Below are 18,978 nucleotides of genomic sequence, written 5' to 3' on the forward strand. Positions count from 1 at the left end.
CAGGAATACCTTGTGGAAATCGTTTAAGATCATTGCAGTAGTTATATATCATGAAGTACTTTTGAACCCATCTCAATCTTCTTCTACCATAAGCATCAAGCTCATTGCTTTGTAATGCAGAATCAGAGAAGGAATTGGAAGATAGAGAGGATAGTTCAGTGGCTTTGAAATTGCGGTAGTAAGCTGTAAAGGGTGCTTTGGACCAATCAGTTTTGACCAAACCACCTCTTGTGGCCCAATCATCTGCATTCCAAAGACTTGAATAGATTCTCATTGCTTGGTTCTTTGGGAATGGAACACCAACTGATTCAGCATTCTTGAACATCCTTATAGGGATGTTGTCAACTAAGAATCTGCAGTTAGTTATATCAATTTGTTTAGGCATCAAAATTAAAAGAGGTAAACAAATTAGAAGAAAAAAATGTTTTGTTTTTTACTTACATGATGTGTTGGGGCTTCCAGATGATTGAGTAAGTGTGGAAATTCTTGGTGGGATCGAACCAAAGGTAAAACTGTTGTTCTCTGTTTCCTTTGCCTTGAGAAAATACGTTTGTGTGTAGAATGTAAGGGTCACCACTAACGTTCCCCAAGAACTCAAAATCAATTTCATCATGAGTTGGCCCTTGTGATGACAACTGCACCATAGAAAAAAAAAAGATGCTCATTAAAGCTTTTTGATGAAGAAGCTATGTTAAAGATGGTTTTGAATAAAAAGAAAAAATATAGTATAATGTGAGGAAGAGAAGAAAGGAATTAGCTTTAAGTTGCCGTTGTGATTTTACAAAAGTTATAATTTATAATTTTAAAAATTACGGCAACTTATCGTGATTATGACAATTATACTATAATACTAAATATGCATTTAATGAAAGTAAATAGAGAAACATACGTAGTAAGCGGTGACGGTTCCAGCAGAGTTACCAGCAACGAGTTTGAGTTGCATATCAATTCTACCAAATAAATATTCTTTCTTGGATTGGAAGCCAGAACCAGATGTTTTATCTAAAGACAGAGATAGAAGTTGACCACCGTTGAATATCTTAGCACGTTGATCACCCCATGTTAGATCAAAATCTTGGTAGAAATTGGCAGAACATGTAGCCACTAAGGTGCTGCTAATAATCAATATCAGAATATTTAATAATTTAATAGAAGAAGCCATTAATTAATTGGACAGAAAAGAAATATGTGTGTGTGAGAGAGAGAGAGAGAGGGAAAATGTTTGTGATATGAAGAATGTGTTTGAAGAGGGGGTATATATATGTGTGTGTTAGGGGAATTGTAATGTGTAAGGGTGGTGAGACGCGTGAAGGGAGTGAAGAATACCCAAAATTTAAAGCTGGTGCCAGCTTTGCATGCTTTGAAAGCTGGAGGCTTTTGTTTTGGTCATGGTTTTTCAATTACTATATTATATTATATGATTATACTTATGGTTTCGGTTATGTATGTTTTGTTCTGTGTGTTAAGTAGCAAGGTTTTGGATCATGTAATGTTTAAATAAAAAATGAGAAGTCATATTCATCATCCCATTATTAAAATATATTGAGTTTCACTCATGATTTGGTAATTTGTAAATCTAAATACATTCTAATGATAAGATAGTAAATATAATTCTTTCATCTTTAATTCAAACATAAAACGATGTAAATATATGTAGGAATTAATCAATAATTATCTTGGCACAAATACTAATCTCGAGAAAGTGTTGCATAAGCACAATTATTTGTTGGATATATTATTTAAGTGCCGCACATAAAAAAAGTAGAAATAACAAAATCAAATAATATGTATTTTTAAAATGATTAAATAATATTTTATTTGTGTATATATGTGTCTAAATAATTGTGTCAAACCAAATATTTTCGGCTAATGTAAGGGTATGCAGTAGGGTCCATTTTAAAATGATTTGGGAAGAAAATTAGGTAGTTGTCATGCCAACTGGATGTGGATGTAGATGTGAATGTGGTGATATGAAGGAACCGATCTTTTTGAATTGAACTTGAAGGAGAATCTTCACGTACCCAAAAAAAGATCTTGAAGAAGAATAATAAATAAATATTGGGTCATGTTTAAGAATATAAAATTTAACATTTTAAAAATTAGATATACAATTTTTAACTTTTTAATATAATATATATATCTTTAGATTTGTAACAAGTGTCTTTAAAGTGGTAAAAATAATTGTTTTAATTTTATATATTTGCGAAATAGTAATTTAATGTTTTAATTTGAAAAAATAATTAATTAATAGTCTTCATTTTTTTTTATGTCGAAAGTACCATAATATTGAAGGTTTTACGTTTGTTTTGATGCAATACTTTATTTTAGTTTTGATGGATGTTTGTCAGACAAATATTTTTTTTTTAAAGTTAATCGGTTGGTATTTTTTAATTTAAAAGCCTAGGTCATTGGTTATTGTTATGGGTCAAGCCCAAGGCCTCGCTGTGGAAAGTTTGTGAATTGTTCAACACCACTTAAAACATAAACTGATGAATGGAAGAACACAAGTAAACATAAACAATGGGATCTGAAACGATTATGAGTGGTGAGAACACTATTTAAATAATTAAATTGATCAAGTCTCAACACTATTTCTAAAAGAAAAAAGTTTAGTCACTAAAATGATTGTATTTTAAATAACTAAAGTAGACACTTAAGTGTAAATTTGTATTAGAGAGATAAATTGAACCAATAACTTCTTTATCACCTTCAAATCATTTTATGACTCTTCTAAATCTGATTGACCGATCTCGATCAGACGATTTTAATCTAAATTAATTTTTTATTTTAAAAACAAACAAAAATTATCGAACTCAATATCTAACCATAGGAGCCGAGCCGTAAATAACAATACGAAACTCAAGTCTAAATCGAATTTGAATTTGGTGCCCATAGTAACTCTAATTTGAGGTTTATGACACGTGTCACCAGACCACTACAATAGGATGAAGTGGTTTATATTTTTCTGCCTGTTTTGTCTCTAATTGGTTCGACAGCCATAGTCAACTTAATTTAATTTGCCTTTTATAAATGCTGATTAATTTTGAATGATAAAATAAAACAAGCAGAAAAACATTTACAAAAATTCAAAAATATAAAATAAAATGCAAAACAATGTACTACTCCTTAAATTCATCTAACAGTTGTGTGTTAATTTATGAAGGTATTTCAAATCTTTTCTATAAACAAAAAAATTAATTAATGTTACGCTTATTAAAAGAATTAAATTAAGTGAAACTAATTTTTAATAGATTTTTTTTTCTAAAAAATTCAATAGAAAAACAAAGTAAAACTATTCTTTTGTATAGAAAATATGTATTTTTTGGGTCCGTAAATATTTTAGAAATATAGAATTATTAATATTTATTATAAAAATATATTAGAGAATAGACTTTTAATTTAATGATCTAACTGAAACTATTTTTATTTTATTTTTTGTGAAAAAAATATAAGATGAGGGGATGATTCTTCATTTCAAAGTAAAAAAGATTGACTGAAACTAATTTTTATCATATTTTATTTATTTATTAGTCGAATTCCAAATTACTAGACCCCACACTTAATTAAGAAACCGCAAAGATAAAATAATTACTTTTGGGAATCAGATTTTAAATTTCGGCTAAGATAATTCATTTGTCATATTTTCTTCTTAAAACCGAATTGTTTTATATTGAAAAATAAGTTAAAATAAATTCATTAAATAAAAGTTATTTATATTTTAAAGTGTTAAATAAGTTTTTAGTCTTTAAAAAAATTTTACAATTTTTTTATCAGCTCTTATAAAAAATTTCATCAACTTTTAATCTCTTAAAAATTTTACTCTTTATTTTTAGTCCTTGATTTAAATCTAACTATTGTCTATATTTTAAATTTTGGAATGATTTTTTCACTAATGTTTAAGACACTATAAGAAATTTTCCTACAAAAAAAATTAGAATATTTTAATAAGCGATAAATTAAATATGAACTTTTAAACATCAAAAGCTTAAAAATTCATATTTAATTCATCATTTGTTAAAAAATTCTAAATTTTTGCAAGGTAGTTGTTAAACATGTTCTAAGCATTAAGAAAAAAACTATTCAAGAATTCGAAAGATACACAGTAGTTAGATTAAAATAAGAGACTAAAAATAAAAAAATTGAAGGGACTAAAAGTTGATGAAATTTTTATAAGACTAAAAACTTATTTAACTTTATTTTAAATTAAAAATTTAATTTATACACACTGTTAATATAAATATTTTTTACAGTGTCAATTAATCACAATCTTATATTATTAATAATATTTGACTTTCTCAAATATACTTATAAAATCATCTACATAATTTCTCAAGAGTTTGTCGATTGCACTATCAGTGCATGAAAACTAAACTCTAACATTAAATAATTTAAATATTTTTTCTTATAATTGTGATGGGAGAGGGTTCCTATACATTTTTGCATCAACGAGTTGTTTAAATTCACTGAAAATAGAATCATGTCATATAAATGACGGGTGAGTCTAGTTGAATGAGTTATACTTCATAAAGTAGTAAACCTATATTCGAATATCTATTGAGAGAGAGATCTACATTTAATGTTCGATACACATCAAATAAGATTACTCAGTGAAAAGAATCTATGAGAAAAAAAAGCATGCTATATATATATATATATATATTTAAGAAAACTATGTATATTTTTTTTTACATGAAAAACTATGTATATTTAAAATCTATGAGTTGTTAAAAAAAATGGTTAAATAAATTTTTGGTTCTTATAAATATACCATATTTCGTTTTTATTCTCTCTAAAATTTCTTTAAATAATGGTTCCTCAGATATTTTTCATCAATCTCTGTTTTTAAATCAATTCATATATATTTTCTAAATTTTTGAATGATTTTATTATGCTTATTTAAAATATTATAAGAATATATTTCACAAAAATTTAGACCTTTTTAACAAGGAATTAATTAAATATAATTTTTTAAACTTTTAGCTCTTAATTTTTTTGTTTAATTCATAATTTATTAAATAATTCTAAATTTTTACATAAAAGATTTTTATAATTTCATATAAATAAAAATAAAATATAATATATTTATAAAGGCAAAAAAAAAAAACTAAAGGACTATTTATAAACTTGGTGCGACTACTACTTTTTGTTAGAATGATAAATGGTGACGTTGATTTGTTGAAAACTAGACTCAGATAACACAATTCCAATTGTACAACATTTGAATTCAGAACTTGTAAGGGGACTAGACAAAATGAGGGACGATGGTTTGAATAAAAAGTTGAAATTTTTCTTCCTCTTTAAACTATAAGATAATTTTTTATATCAAGTACCCATTTTACTTTAACTAAGAAAAATATTTCCTCTCTCACGTCTCTCTGTAAATATTTTATATTATTTTATTTGTGATGTCGGTTATACACCAAAACATAATACAAGATAAAAAGTTTATTAGTACAAACCCAAAAAAAAAAAAAATTGTTGTTCTCTACCTTAAAATTTGTCTTGTATTATTATGTCAAGTACTTATCTTTTATGGATCAAACGCCTGTAAAAGAATTATTATTACTATTATTACTAAATTCCGGAAATTTGAATACAATGTAAAATTAAGTGTATGTATATATAATATAATTTAATAGTAATAAAGGAAATACTTTGTTTGAAAATGTTTAAAATAAATAGGTTATGTTAAATTAAATTAATAAAAAATCTAAAAATATAAAAAAATTATCTAAAATAATTTTTAAATCCCAGTTTAATTAATAAATATAACATTGTTAAGTTAGACATTATGATTTAAATTTGAATACGAGATTTCACAATTACTATGCGTTTATGATGATATTTATCATTCATTGATTAAAAAAATATTTTAAAATATTAATAAAATGATTAGCTGCTTTATTTGGTTTTTGATTTTTATTTTGAATATGAATAGTTTATCAATGTACATTGGTCTATCAAAGATTTAAAATAGATTAGTCTCCTTACCACATGACAAACTAAAGATTCGAAGAAGAGTACTTCTAATAGAAGTACTACGTTGGAAAAAATGTGAACATATACCAATGTTGGATATTAAGAAAACAATACATTTAATTACTTTCCTTTTTTATAGAAAAGTAAACTTTGGTGGTAGAGACTAGAGACTGATCTTCATGAGTCTCTCGGTATATAGACAAAGTCAATATATGTATGGAAATATGAAATGGAAGAATTGGTCTTTTTGGAGTGGCCTTAAATGTCTACGAAACATACAAAAATAAGACAAACAAAAAATTATAATCTACAGAATATAATAGGATAATATTTTGTTTTTTTATAAAATGTTATAATATTATATTATATTAAATTTTGTATTCTAATAATATTCCTCAAACAAATACTCTCCCTTTTTTTATAAACATTGGATGTTTCACAAATATTAAAACAAATAGTTTATGTAAATAATGTCTATATTTTGTGTAAAATTGCTCATTGTGTATAGATTATTTATGTTAATTTTTTATATACTTAAATAAATTAGTATTAATAAGAATATTTTAAAAAAGATAATAATAAATACTTATATTAATTTGCATAGAAATTTATATTTAAAAACACGTAATTTTTTTAATGGAAGCTTATAAATAGAGATGAAGAAAGTAGAATAATTAATAGATACTGAAATGGTTGACTTAAAATTAAATAAATAACTAATTGGTTAATATATGTAAAAATACCAAAATACATATACCTTTTTCTTATATTTTAAAATCGTGGGAATATAATAAATCTTGCAAATCATATTAGAGTGACAATTAAGTTTTGATTTTCTTGAAATAACTTGAATTCAAATTTTGAACGTATATATTTATAAATATTAAAATTTAGATCCAATACACTAATTTTTATTAATTTATCTTGTCAACATTCCATCAATCATGTAATAATTAAATATCAACACTCACTATAAAAATATTAAATATTAAGTGACTTAATATTATATCACATATATTATATATCATTTTGCAATAACATTTATTTATAACTTAGATGTAGATACATCAATTTTTATTAATTTATTTTTGCTTATATATCTTTATTTGTATTTTAATTCAATGGTAAAATGAACCACCTCAATTTTCTGAAAGACAGATTATACTAAAGAAATAAATAAACAGTAGAAAAAGAAAGAAAAGGAAAAGTCATGAGTGCAGCATAGGGGACTTGTGTCGTCTTGGTGAGAATGTGCAGTGCAATGAGCAAGAACAATGCCCAATACCCATTCACACTTCTCATAATGACTTGACTGCTGTCTCTCGAATCTCATCATTTTTCCAACCTTTTCCCTTTCTTGATTCTTTCCTCTCCCAACAAAGTCTTGTTCTTTTTCTCTATTTTCTTTCTGTTGTTCGTTGCATTTCTTTTGGTGATGTGATGGATAATCAAGAACAAAGAATAATTCATACTCAACAAGGTCATTTTTCTTTAAAAGGGTCATCGATTCTATATTCCTTTTTTCAGTTTTTCCAAAAAAGAATTTTCTGATGCTTAATTGATTTTACTTACAGGACACGACGATCATGGAGTTCATATTGTATGTCACAAATGTGGATGGTCTTTTCCCAACCCACACCCTAGTGCCAAACTTAGACGTGCTCACAAGAAAATCTGTGGAACCATTGAAGGCTACAATAAACTGTTAGTTTCAGACGATGAACACCTCTTTGATGATGATTGTAAAACTCAAGGCAAGTTACCTACTTTTTAATATTGTATATTAAATATTCATTGATTCTACCATGTTTCACATTATTATTTTATTTTATTCTTCTTTTGCCATGTTGAGACATAGGTTTTCCATTCTGATAATGTTTTTGGGATTTGGTTGTGTTACTTGACTCAGTTCCAAACACCTTTGACATTGCTGAAAATGAGAAACAGTGTGGTAGAACTGAAGAAAGATTAATTAGATCAGGTGATGAGGTTTTTTTAGATGCAATTGCAAACTTCTCAGATGGTGCACTAAGTCCAGGAGTTAAAGAATCTTTGGAGTCACCTATTGATGTGGAAATAGTCGATGTAAAGTATCCAGAATTTTCAAGGTGTTCCAGGGACAATGATTTTCAAGGTAAGTTGCAAATTAAATAAAAGGAAGCTATTGATTGGTGTTATGACATTTTTTTCGCTTTGACAACGAATCACTGCTACTAGTATATTTAAGAACTTCATACATGATTGAGAATGTTCATTTTGAGAAACAGGTACACATATCATATGTTAGGCGAATCCAAAATTAGATTTTATCTTTTAGAAATAGTTTTTTAATTCAACAGTATTTTATTTAATACATGTCTTTGAGTGTGTTTGTATTTTATATCCGTTGCTGTCTGAAAATTGTGGTTTTTCTGGTTCTTTACGGTGTTCTGATAATACATGCAGGCTCAAGCGTAAGTAAGAATGCAGGGAATGTGAGAGATTTCAGTTTGACATCTGTGGCCAAGGAGATTAATTTGAAAGGAAAGGATGAGATTAAATCAGATAGTGACGTGATTGAGATTGTGGTCTCTGATAACACTCTGGATGGAACATGTGAGGGAGTGCCTAAATTTGCAGTTGGTGACATGGTTAACTCGGATTGCCAAGTTTCTGGTGGAACAATTAATCTAAAGGAAAATAACAATCCTGAGTTTCTTTCTGTGACACCCCAAGATGACCCTTTTATTGAAGTAAATTCTACTGTTAGCCCAAAGGGTTCGGCAAATGGGGTTCAGGTAGAGTCTGCAGATACGATTCAGTCTGCTACCTTTAGTGATGTCAAGATCATCGTTGAAAGTGATAAAAGATTGGTTGAAACTGGAGCCTCTATGCCTACTATGAAAACTGAGATGAACGGGAGAGATATGATTTACTTCTGTGAAGAACAGATATGGGATGACGACCATAAAAATTTCCCACTTATAAGTTTACCAGAAGGTAGTTCCATGGCTTCATCAAAAGAGAATCCTAGTGATGTATCCTTTGGTGGTTCAACGACTGAAACAACCAGTATAATCAGCCCGCACAATATAAGTCATCATGAGAGAAACTTTAAGGAAGTAAACGATGTGGCTGTGTATGGCAAGTGTAGAGGAGCTAATGTTGAAAATGATATTGGAATTAGCATAAGAACTAATCAACTCAGCAACCTGTATTTGGAAGACAAACCATCAAGTGGTGTATATAACAGTGATGAGGTGGTCGAAATGGGTAAAACTGAAAAATGTGATATACCTAATCCTCGTTATATGAAACGGCATGCTGTAAAAGATAATTCACACCTATCAGTAGATGAAGAACTACCAGTGAAGACTACAGAAGTCCTTGGGAAGAATTGTTCATCACTTTCTTCTTTAAATACTGAGCCTCCTGTTCAATGTATCTCTGCCATTGAAGATGCACACGATGTAGATCCGGACAGGAAAGTGTTTGGAAGTACTTCTGTTCCCATACAAGATGAAAGTGGTAATAGCAAGGGTACAATAGCTTCATCTACAATTTATACTTCAGTTAGCACTGGTGGCCGTTTTGACAGTTCAGAAGGAAACGGGGAAGCTGTTTCAGTTTCAGGTATAAACATTAAGTTTGTAGCAGAATGCAACCCTATGCTTCAGAAAATATAGAAAAGTCATCTAATATCTATTGTCTTGCTATATATGTATAAATCATTAAAACTAAAGTAACTTGAACCCATTTTTTTGAGGGAATATTTATATGATTAACTCCATTTATGTTTATCAGACTGTTGTCTCCATGCCATCTGATGTTGAACAAGCTGTTAATTGTGCAGGTTTACCATCAATTGATTTGCAGGCATCAACAGAAGCAGGGAAGTTCAACTTGAAGGACCCGAAGGCTGAATTGGATAGACAACAATGTGAAAAACTAGATATGTTTGAACCGCCATCCTTCATGACATTGGTTGAACCTGGATTTGAAATCAAGAAGGCTGAATCAGATAGACTACAATGTGAAAAACCAGAAGTGTCTGAACTGCCATCTTTCTTGACATTGGTTGAACCTGGATTTGAAGTCAAGAAAGCTGTTGCATTTGAAGTCGAGAAGAGACCAAACCAACACATTTCGTCGCAGGCCGGTTGGTTTCCCATGATAACCAACATAACAAATGAGTCTCAAGGGAGAAAGAGGAATGAAGAAGAAATAGCTAAGATTACAACAAAATGGTGCCCTAGTAAGCAGCAAAAACCTCTAAGGGCTCTATTGGATGAAGCTGCCCTTAACAAGAAGCCAAAGTCTCCAACATTAGAAGCAAGTTCAGTGCATCAGAAAAATAGTGAAGTACAAGAAGATAATGGTTCTGGATTGACAAGTGGTAACTCCATTTCAGGTCCAGCATTACCTGCCACACAAGCTGTGAAAGGAAAGGATGGAGAAGAATCGAACTCCCAAGCAAGATACTCTTCTACGAGCAACAACAGACAAAATAAGAAAGTCAAGGGTAGACCATACTGGAAACAATTTGTATGTTGCTCATCTGCAAATAAATACTCAGGGGCAAAGGTAGAAGATTGCTAGCTGTATGGTGATAACATCTCGTTGTTGCCCACACTGACTTTGGTTTTTGACACAATGTTTACGCTATTATCTGTTTTTAGTTAGTTTGCCATAGATTTTAGGTATACATTTTGATCATCTAGATGTTTTATCTCTGTCTTTTTCTAATCCTAGTCTCCCAAGGTTCTGGTTGTATATGTTGAGAATCTTCAGTTATTATTTTAGTCAGGTTTTTGGTCCCTATCATAGCCTGGTCTTCGTTCTTAAAAACTCTGTCCAAATGGAACAAATCTATATACTCTGGCTTAAGTTATCCAAGGGAAAGTAGACTCCATTTTGTTGCATATGAAGGAAAAGTTATGTTGACTTATATATCATTATGTCAGGTCAGGTCTTATATATAAGAGAAAGTTGAACCAATAAAAATTGATATATTTAATTTAAATTTGAGACTAAATATATTAACTTTTGTTACTTAATTTTTTTGTATATATAGAATTAGAGGTAGAGTATCAATCAAAGACTACCATCATTGTCAACTTTATTTGAAACGTAACACCGACTATTTGAACAAACTTTACAGAAAAGTTGAAAATCTTCTCCTAATCTCTGTTGATCTTAACAAATAGATCTTACAAGTTATTGGTTTATCAGAAGAAAAGTAATTTTTTTCTGGCCTATCACCACATTTTCAATTTTTGCTTCAGTGAGTGGCAGAAATAATATTGTCATTAATTTTCTATTTTAATCGTGATAGAGAGAAGATGAAAATTTATAAAAAATAATCTATAATATATTATAAAAGAAAAATATTTGAAGTATAAATTTTATTTTGTAACACTAAAATACTCTTAAATAGTCTATAATTCGTAGGAAGGATTTTTCCTTTTTTAAGATACTACATATTTTGTATCGTTGCAAGGTTTGTGTAAAAGACTTGATACCAATTTATATATAATAAAAATTACTATCAATTAGAAGGATACGTTAGAGAAATTGCTACTATTTTCTCTTAACTTTTCCACATTTATTGTTTAAAAAAATTATTTTATAAATTGGTATGAACTATTTTCTTTAGGGGTAAAATAAAAGCTTATTAAATATTTGTATGTGATTTTTTTTCTTTGCGGGGACAAGAGCCCTCGTACCAATATGCATAGATCCGCCCCATGCTTTCTAATGTTTACTTTATCAGTGGAAATGAGAACCAACACCAGAAGTAAACAAGCCATGAAATCATTTCAAATTTATGATTTCTTACGATATAAATCCATTAAAATCCTATCTCCAAAATGTTGATTATATAACTAAGAATCATAAATTATTATACTTTAACTCTGACTTGTATTATACATGAGACTTCTTTATGTAAAAATAGTCTTTGAAAATCTCAATTCTATACACTCTTCCCAAAAATGTAAATTGACAATCAACATTAAAAAGTATTTAGTTGTTATTTAAAAAACGGTAATTTAAAAAAAAAATGTTAAAATATTTAGATATATAAATATAGATAAGTACTCTTTAAGTCTTGAGACATTCTTTCACTGGTAAATTCAAAAATAACTTACCTAAACTTTTATTTGTAAGAAAATGTAATAATTGATTGTCATTTGCCTTAACATCACATAAAATTACTTTATACCTATACTTAACATTTCTTTGTGTCTACTTTTCTCAGTTTCACATAGAAAATCTTCTTACATGATACATCCAATCTTTCTGTGCGTGCGCGCTTCTATTATTTTCAAGTAAAAAAAGTCCCCTCATTTGATGCATCAAGGAAATTATTAACTCATACAAGTGCGTAATCAATTTCATAAAAAAAAGTATTTATACAGACTAAAATTGATTAACTCATCTAAATTGCATATTATTCAGACTACAATGACTGCAAGTATTTATACATCTACCTTTGAGTAGCAGAAACCATACATTTGCATGCTTTAATGAACACTCCCTCTTCACAGTCAGAAATTATTTTTTCAGTTTACTGTGATTCCCAGGCATGCTCACCATTTCTATCAGTGGTCAGTGGTCAGATCCATGCATCCAATGGATTAGAGTTTCATCAACACTAAAGTTATCTACAGCTATCATCATCTACAGTCAAGGTGCTGAAAAACAACTCTATTTCTTCCAAGAGCCTCTTACTGCCCGTTTGACATCCCCAGGAATCCATATCTACATATGTCTCTGATGACATCAAGTCTAGGAGATACCGGCAAACATCTCCAAGATCATATGGTGTGGCGAGGACCTTCTTTATCGGTTCACTTGGGAGACCGTCTTGAGCATTGTTAGTGTACATATGTTTTCTGCATTCCTGTGTATCATAAATGACACAAATATGTAATCTATATTATTTAAATGTGTTCACATAACTACATGTTTCCCATGTTTTTCTTTTGCTAAATCACCAATTATCAGTATCAATAAACCTTATAGATTTGATACACGTGGAAGAAGTTTTCTTTGTACTTTACAAATATAAATAAAAAAGATGGAAGAAGCAAGTTACCTGCAGCATATGATTTATAGCTGCAATTTGCTCAGTACTTAAGAAGTCAGATTTCAGCAGTTGTCGAAACAAAACCAAAATTTCTGGGCTTAAATTAGTAGCAGCAAGGTTCTCCAGTATGCCAGATATGCATGAATTATTAAACACGGATCTCATCCACTGGGGGATTTTATGCAGTTTCAGCAACGCAATAGCTATAAGGACTGCAGGCGTTTGACTGTTCATGAATGATTGTGATGCTAAAGCAGGAGCTGCTAAAGATACCGTCATCTCCTCTATAATCAATCTAAACCAACTGCTCTTTCCCAACATTTCCGTTTCCTTTGCCAGATTTTCCCACTGCACAATAACTGACAAGCAGAACGCACAATTTGTAGCCACTCTCGGGTCATTATAGAATACAAGCCCTTCCAGTATACTCCTTATGGACATCAAATACCCAACTGTACATTTCAACTCTTCATGTTTACTTTTTATTTGATCTGATATTCTGTTGAACAATTCTAACAGGCTATAAGAAGCAATAATCTTGACCACAGGAGAACCAAAATGCAGTAGTCTGCACAAGTCATGACAACGGATGCCTATGAAGGCTTGTGGTTCTGATGAATTCGTTGAAACAAGGAAGTTTTGCCAATCCACAAACCCTGGAAGGATAGCATGCAAGCTAGAACAGAGCATTTATCATTGACAACATTGATATAGTAAATCACAAGGGAAGTAATATAACACACATTTATTGTAAGCATGTTAAATAAAAACTCAAAATAGCACATTCTATTTATAATAATATAAAAAATGGAAGTGTGACTGCGTGAGTTGCAGCTATAACATCTCAATTCTCAACTACTCCTTTACTATTAGTGTAACTCTGTTTCCCACCTTAGTTGTCAATGCCTTAGTCTGTATATTTTTGTGGTTTACTTTGATTTTAGAGTGCCTATCATGATTATGGGTAAGAGTTATAAGTTCAACTCCATATACTCATTATAATTGATCATTATATGAATTGATGTCACTGCTAAAAGAAATCCTTAACATTATTTGAAGATTACGAAATATAAGAGTAGTACTACGATGAATGACCTTCTGGAAAGTCTCCGTGTTGCACCTCTCCCACCATTTTTGTCAAAAATTATTATTATGAAATATAAAATCCACCAACTTCTCTTCTTTATAAGGTGGTTCCAATTCATATTTATTAGCAAATATAATACTAAGATTAATTGGTTAAGAACTAATTTCACATTACTCTGACAATGATTAGGGTAAGGGCTTAGTATAGGATCTCCAGCATGGAACGATGCTCCTTCCCATGCCCATTTGTTTTCTTAGACACTAAATAGTTATTATTAGAAAAAATTATCTGTTCAATTATAAAGTATAAGTAAATAATTTTGAAAATAAATCATGTTATAATATTTATATATCATGTATTAAAAGAAGTGGGTGTTTAAAATGTGTTTTTAAAATTGTTTTTCCATAATCCAAATTATTCATTAATGAAATAAGAAAAATGATTGAGTTACTCCATTGAAAGTACAGCCAATATATTTTCGGAAACAATTTTATTGAGATAGATTATTTCTTTTCCCTTTCTGTTAGTTTGTTTTATCTGTTGAAGGTAACTAACTACACACTCACACTTTCCCTTGTAATTGTAACTTTTTCAATTCTGATTTTCAACTTGAGGTATATTCAAAGTTCATCTTTTGATATATTTAAAGAAAGATTTTAAAGTTTGTAACTTGGAAATATCAAAGTTTTTAATGAGAGGGTCTATTCTTATATATTTTCATCATAAAATATTTCAGCCTTCTATTATGTTACCTATCTTTCAATACCTCTAACTATCAAAAAAATTTCTAAAATAAAGTTTAAGACATCTGCACAATTTGAGGATCTATATCTAGTTAAAATAATTTAACAATTTATTATATTTTTAAATCATTATTTTACTGTATGTTGTTTTTTTTTATTAATTATTACAATCCTCGAGCAGAAAATGCCACTGTAACAAATGATCTGCAAGAAGAGGATAAGTGCACTTCTATTTTACTACTACTAATGCAAGCAGGCTTACCTTTTAACAGCGAAGTAATGAAGCAAAAGAATGAATACTAAAGTTTCTCCGGAGCTTGTTTCCTCGTCATGGTCAACCAAAGCAGGTCCTTTTGAAGAAGCTGCATAGACTATAGTATTGACAACAGAGATTATACAAGTATTAAAAAGAATGGGCTTTGATGTCTCTTCAAGTGCTTTATTGGTGGAAAGATGTAAAATCAAGGAAAGAATGCCAATCACGAAGAGACTTTCTTGACTTAAGATATCAGCCTTTTCTGGTGGAATAGAGTACTCCATCATCTGCAGAAGTGGTACTTCCTGTTAGAACTTACAAAAATCGTCGACCAAATCACCAGGTTTTCTAGTAAGTTTAGGGATAGTTGTCAGGTTACGGATGTGGAATTATTGTAGCATCAGAGAACAATATTTGCATTCCACTCATCTCTACGTATGTTTATAGCCTATTTCTATATGTTTCCTGTATTTTAGATTTTGTCAACTTAGTTCCAATATTTTGAAATCATTCATGTAAACCATCCCCATCTGATTGTGATCTCTTATAAAGTCATACAGTTCACACTTTCCCATACATGATGAGCATTGCATTCCACACACGTTATGTTTTGCCATATAGACCACGGCTTTGCCTTGCCTAAAATATGGATGTTAAATAACATCCTTCAGTATATTCCATTAAGGATTTTAAATTTTAAAATTGGGAAAATGACAACCATATCAACAAAACTCGATAATTCCAATGGGTTACAAACTACATTTAGTCTGATAAATACCCAAGAGAATTGGCACAGATAGAAAATCCAGGGACTAAGTCGAAAGTAAGAGTAAACTGGAAGGACCAAAAGTATCTGTACTCTAGCCAAATAAAAAATATAGAGGCCAGTAGGCCTCTCTTAAGAGGAAAATGAGGCCCGCAAATAGAAGTATTTAACCATGGTAGTGATTAAATTTATATAATCTTTAACAACTTTATAATGTAAATTAACATTTTAGTTTTTCAAAATGGGATGCCATGTGCAAAATTGAAGTTCAGGTACTCACCTTCATGGTTACTGCCACCCAACTCTGATCAGTTGATAGTATTTTAGGATGAACTGAACTCAAAGTGCTAAAAACTAAAATCAAGATGGACATGAAAGTTGTTTTCGAGAAGCAACAAGTCCTGATCGTTGTCCCTATTCCATGCAAAGACAGTTGGTCAGAAGCAGCTGGACATATATGAATCATAGTTGCCATTAGATTCAGAACAGAAATCATGTCATGTTCCTGGCCATCTTCCTCAGCAAGCTGTGCCAATAAGCATACGAAAAGTCTAGCTCCATAATTATCTTCAGTGGATACCAACTCTGCAAGTGTCTGTACATTTACAGTGTGGTTGCTGTTTCCAATAATCATGTCATCCCCTTGTAAGTTATAGTTTCTACAGAATTTCAAAATCTGATCACACAGTGATTTGATTATATTCTCTTGTTGAAACAACCACTTCAATGATACTGTGTGAATTCTTGCAGAAAGTAAATCCCATTCACCATTGTTTATGAGCTGGAATATAATCTCCTCAGCTTCTCGACTATGGTGAATTTGGTAGCTCATATTGCCAAGACCCCTCAAAAAACTGTACAGATTCACCAGTCGAGTTACTGTCAAATTATCAGTTGTCCAAATATGAAAATCACTGCTGTTAAGAAGAATATACTGTTCAAGAGAAGCTAAAACCAACTTATCATCTGCAAGTCTGGCAATGAAAATCAGACAACTGTTAGTCAAATTTTGTCAATGAGGGCAATATGAGTCAAATAGATTTGGTACTTCACTACCTTTCTTCATATAGTGAACTTGTGTACATAATTAGCAAGGCAGCGGATTGACAAGAAGAAAAATCTAAACTGTTAGTACTCCTTTGCCCCAGCAGAAAGAGTAAATCAACAGGGTCAGAAGGCAGGTGCAAAGCAGCATCTCTAATAGGCTGTCCAGTATCATTTCCCAATAGAGAATCCATGACTGAACTGAGTAACAAATAAATTCTATGTTTCATCCTATCTCCTGCAAATAATCCCAGACATCCATATGAAAAACTGAACCAGCAGAATGACATCAAGGTCTCTGCAAATTCCTTATAATTAATACTACAGTGCAGAAGCAGTATCGAATGAAAAATTTCCAGCAAGCCCAGGATAATTTCTTCTTCCATTTCATTGATGCCTGTTGCAAGCCAAGGCAGTAAATGTGTTCTGCATATATCTAGAATGCCGCTTCTAAGTTCTAGTTTGCTAGTGTGAGTGGAATTCCCATCATGACTGTAGGCATATGCCTCTTTAAGTAGGTACAAGCATTGTAAAATTTGGTTGTCATTCCTTTCAGAGACATAAAGACAGGCTGAAATGGCATGTTTGACTGCTTCCTCAATTGATTTTGACAGATCTAAAGTTCCATTACAGGATGGAGATCTCATAAGAGTCACAAATACTGAGCAAGCCATTATAAACGTCTCAGGAATCATACCTATCTCCCCATCAGAATATTTTCTAAGCATTCTTATCAATACAAGGACAAGTTCCTCCAGATGAGAAGTTGATACAGCTCCAGGGCACTCAGAAATACAATCATACATAAGCTTCAGTGTCTCGTATTGAACTGGATGAAAAGGAACTTCAGTCACGTAACGCAGAACTGGAACCAGAGTTGAAAACCCAACAACGAGCCTTGGTTTAAAGGCTTCCTCTGAATTCGATAAAAGATCGAGTACCTGAAGGCACATCTTGACTGCCGGATCCTTATTCTCTGTTCATTAACAAAATAATTAGGAGTCACCTAGTTAGAAGAGTAAGGTCAAAATTAAGTTATGCATTCACAGAATTTTAATGAGAACAGATAAGCCAAGCTAAATCACAGTGTAAACTTTATTCGGATAATGTGGCTACAAAGTACACAGTTTTCCACAGCAATATCTCTTTTGTCAAGGCAAAGAACGCCTGTGTTTAGCAATTTCTGCCTAAAGTTCTCACCTGATAATCTTAATATTTCAAATAAATAATCTGCAATATTTTCTTCCACCAAGACTTGAATTTGATTGCCAGAAGTCCCGACTGAAGACAGATAATGAAAGAGAAAATCTAGAGTGCTGTTTTGGACTTTACTGTCTGATGAAAGTAATGGGCCTTTGATTGCTTCTGCAAACAGATTAACCAGGGATGCTCCCTTGGCTCCATCTTCAGTTTCTTTAGAATTAACTTCACCAGATAAAGACATGTTACCAATATCATATGCACATTCTTGCCTGAGCAACTGCCTTCGAGCCAGCATAGTCAAAAGTGCTGATGAGCAATATAGGACTGTTAGTCATAATAACACAAGAATGGAAATTGTATTACAAACTATCTTATCTTCCTACAATTATGTAAAATGTGGCTACACTGACTTTTAACTTGCCTTGGAATTATTAATGTTGAGTATTTGTGCCTTAAGTGAGCAACTTTAGTGCTTAGATATGTATACTTTTTGTGAGATACTACCAGGAAATCGACCTTTCTGCTGACATTTATGATATTACTTGGCCATAAAAAGTGATGCATGACATGTCACATGGGCCTCTTAATATCAATATCATCTTTGTTTGTAACCAGAATAGGCATGACCAAAGCGAAAAACAAAGTGACACCCAAAAAAGGAAATTTCAAGCATTCTTTTCAATGAACCAAAATACTGAAATTAAAAGTCAATAACTAACCGATACAATTCAAGCGAACATCATCATTTTGAGTCTTCAAGAGAACATCTCCCAACAGATACAAAAGCTTTGGACAAAAGGGAATCAACATATCACTTCCATCACCCTCTTC

General features: G+C 30.8%; 3 protein-coding genes across 3 annotated transcripts in view; 1 reads left to right on the forward strand and 2 right to left on the reverse strand.

The window, feature by feature from the left end:
• Positions 1 to 6: 6 nt before the first annotated feature.
• Positions 7 to 1,245, reverse strand: LOC101496665 (xyloglucan endotransglucosylase/hydrolase 2). The gene is given in 4 exon segments (XM_004502202.4): positions 7 to 267; positions 269 to 353; positions 442 to 635; positions 890 to 1,245. Coding segments are annotated over 4 exon segments (747 nt in total). The 5' UTR covers positions 1,163 to 1,245; the 3' UTR covers positions 7 to 72.
• Positions 1,246 to 7,162: 5,917 nt separating this feature from the next.
• Positions 7,163 to 10,880, forward strand: LOC101496977 (uncharacterized). Its single transcript, XM_004502203.4, has 5 exons — positions 7,163 to 7,459; positions 7,554 to 7,733; positions 7,889 to 8,113; positions 8,425 to 9,591; positions 9,812 to 10,880. The coding sequence occupies exons 1-5, from the start codon at positions 7,420 to 7,422 to the stop codon at positions 10,555 to 10,557; spliced, it is 2,358 nt and encodes a 785-aa protein (XP_004502260.1). The 5' UTR covers positions 7,163 to 7,419; the 3' UTR covers positions 10,558 to 10,880.
• A 1,460-nt stretch (positions 10,881 to 12,340) lies between these two features.
• The window catches only part of LOC101502671 (protein PUTATIVE RECOMBINATION INITIATION DEFECT 1), an 8,460-nt gene continuing 1,822 nt past the window's right edge, over positions 12,341 to 18,978 (reverse strand). The window contains exons 4-10 of the mRNA XM_073368355.1: positions 18,867 to 18,971; positions 18,145 to 18,453; positions 16,957 to 17,920; positions 16,181 to 16,874; positions 15,141 to 15,421; positions 13,058 to 13,724; positions 12,341 to 12,862 (exon numbers count right to left, since the gene is read on the reverse strand). Coding sequence (XP_073224456.1) covers positions 12,620 to 12,862; positions 13,058 to 13,724; positions 15,141 to 15,421; positions 16,181 to 16,874; positions 16,957 to 17,920; positions 18,145 to 18,453; positions 18,867 to 18,971 — 3,263 coding nt within the window. The 3' untranslated portion in view covers positions 12,341 to 12,619. The remainder of the gene's footprint in view (positions 12,863 to 13,057; positions 13,725 to 15,140; positions 15,422 to 16,180; positions 16,875 to 16,956; positions 17,921 to 18,144; positions 18,454 to 18,866; positions 18,972 to 18,978) is intronic.

The sequence above is a fragment of the Cicer arietinum genome, chromosome 5, assembly GCF_000331145.2.
Source record: "Cicer arietinum cultivar CDC Frontier isolate Library 1 chromosome 5, Cicar.CDCFrontier_v2.0, whole genome shotgun sequence".
NCBI lineage: Eukaryota > Viridiplantae > Streptophyta > Magnoliopsida > Fabales > Fabaceae > Cicer > Cicer arietinum.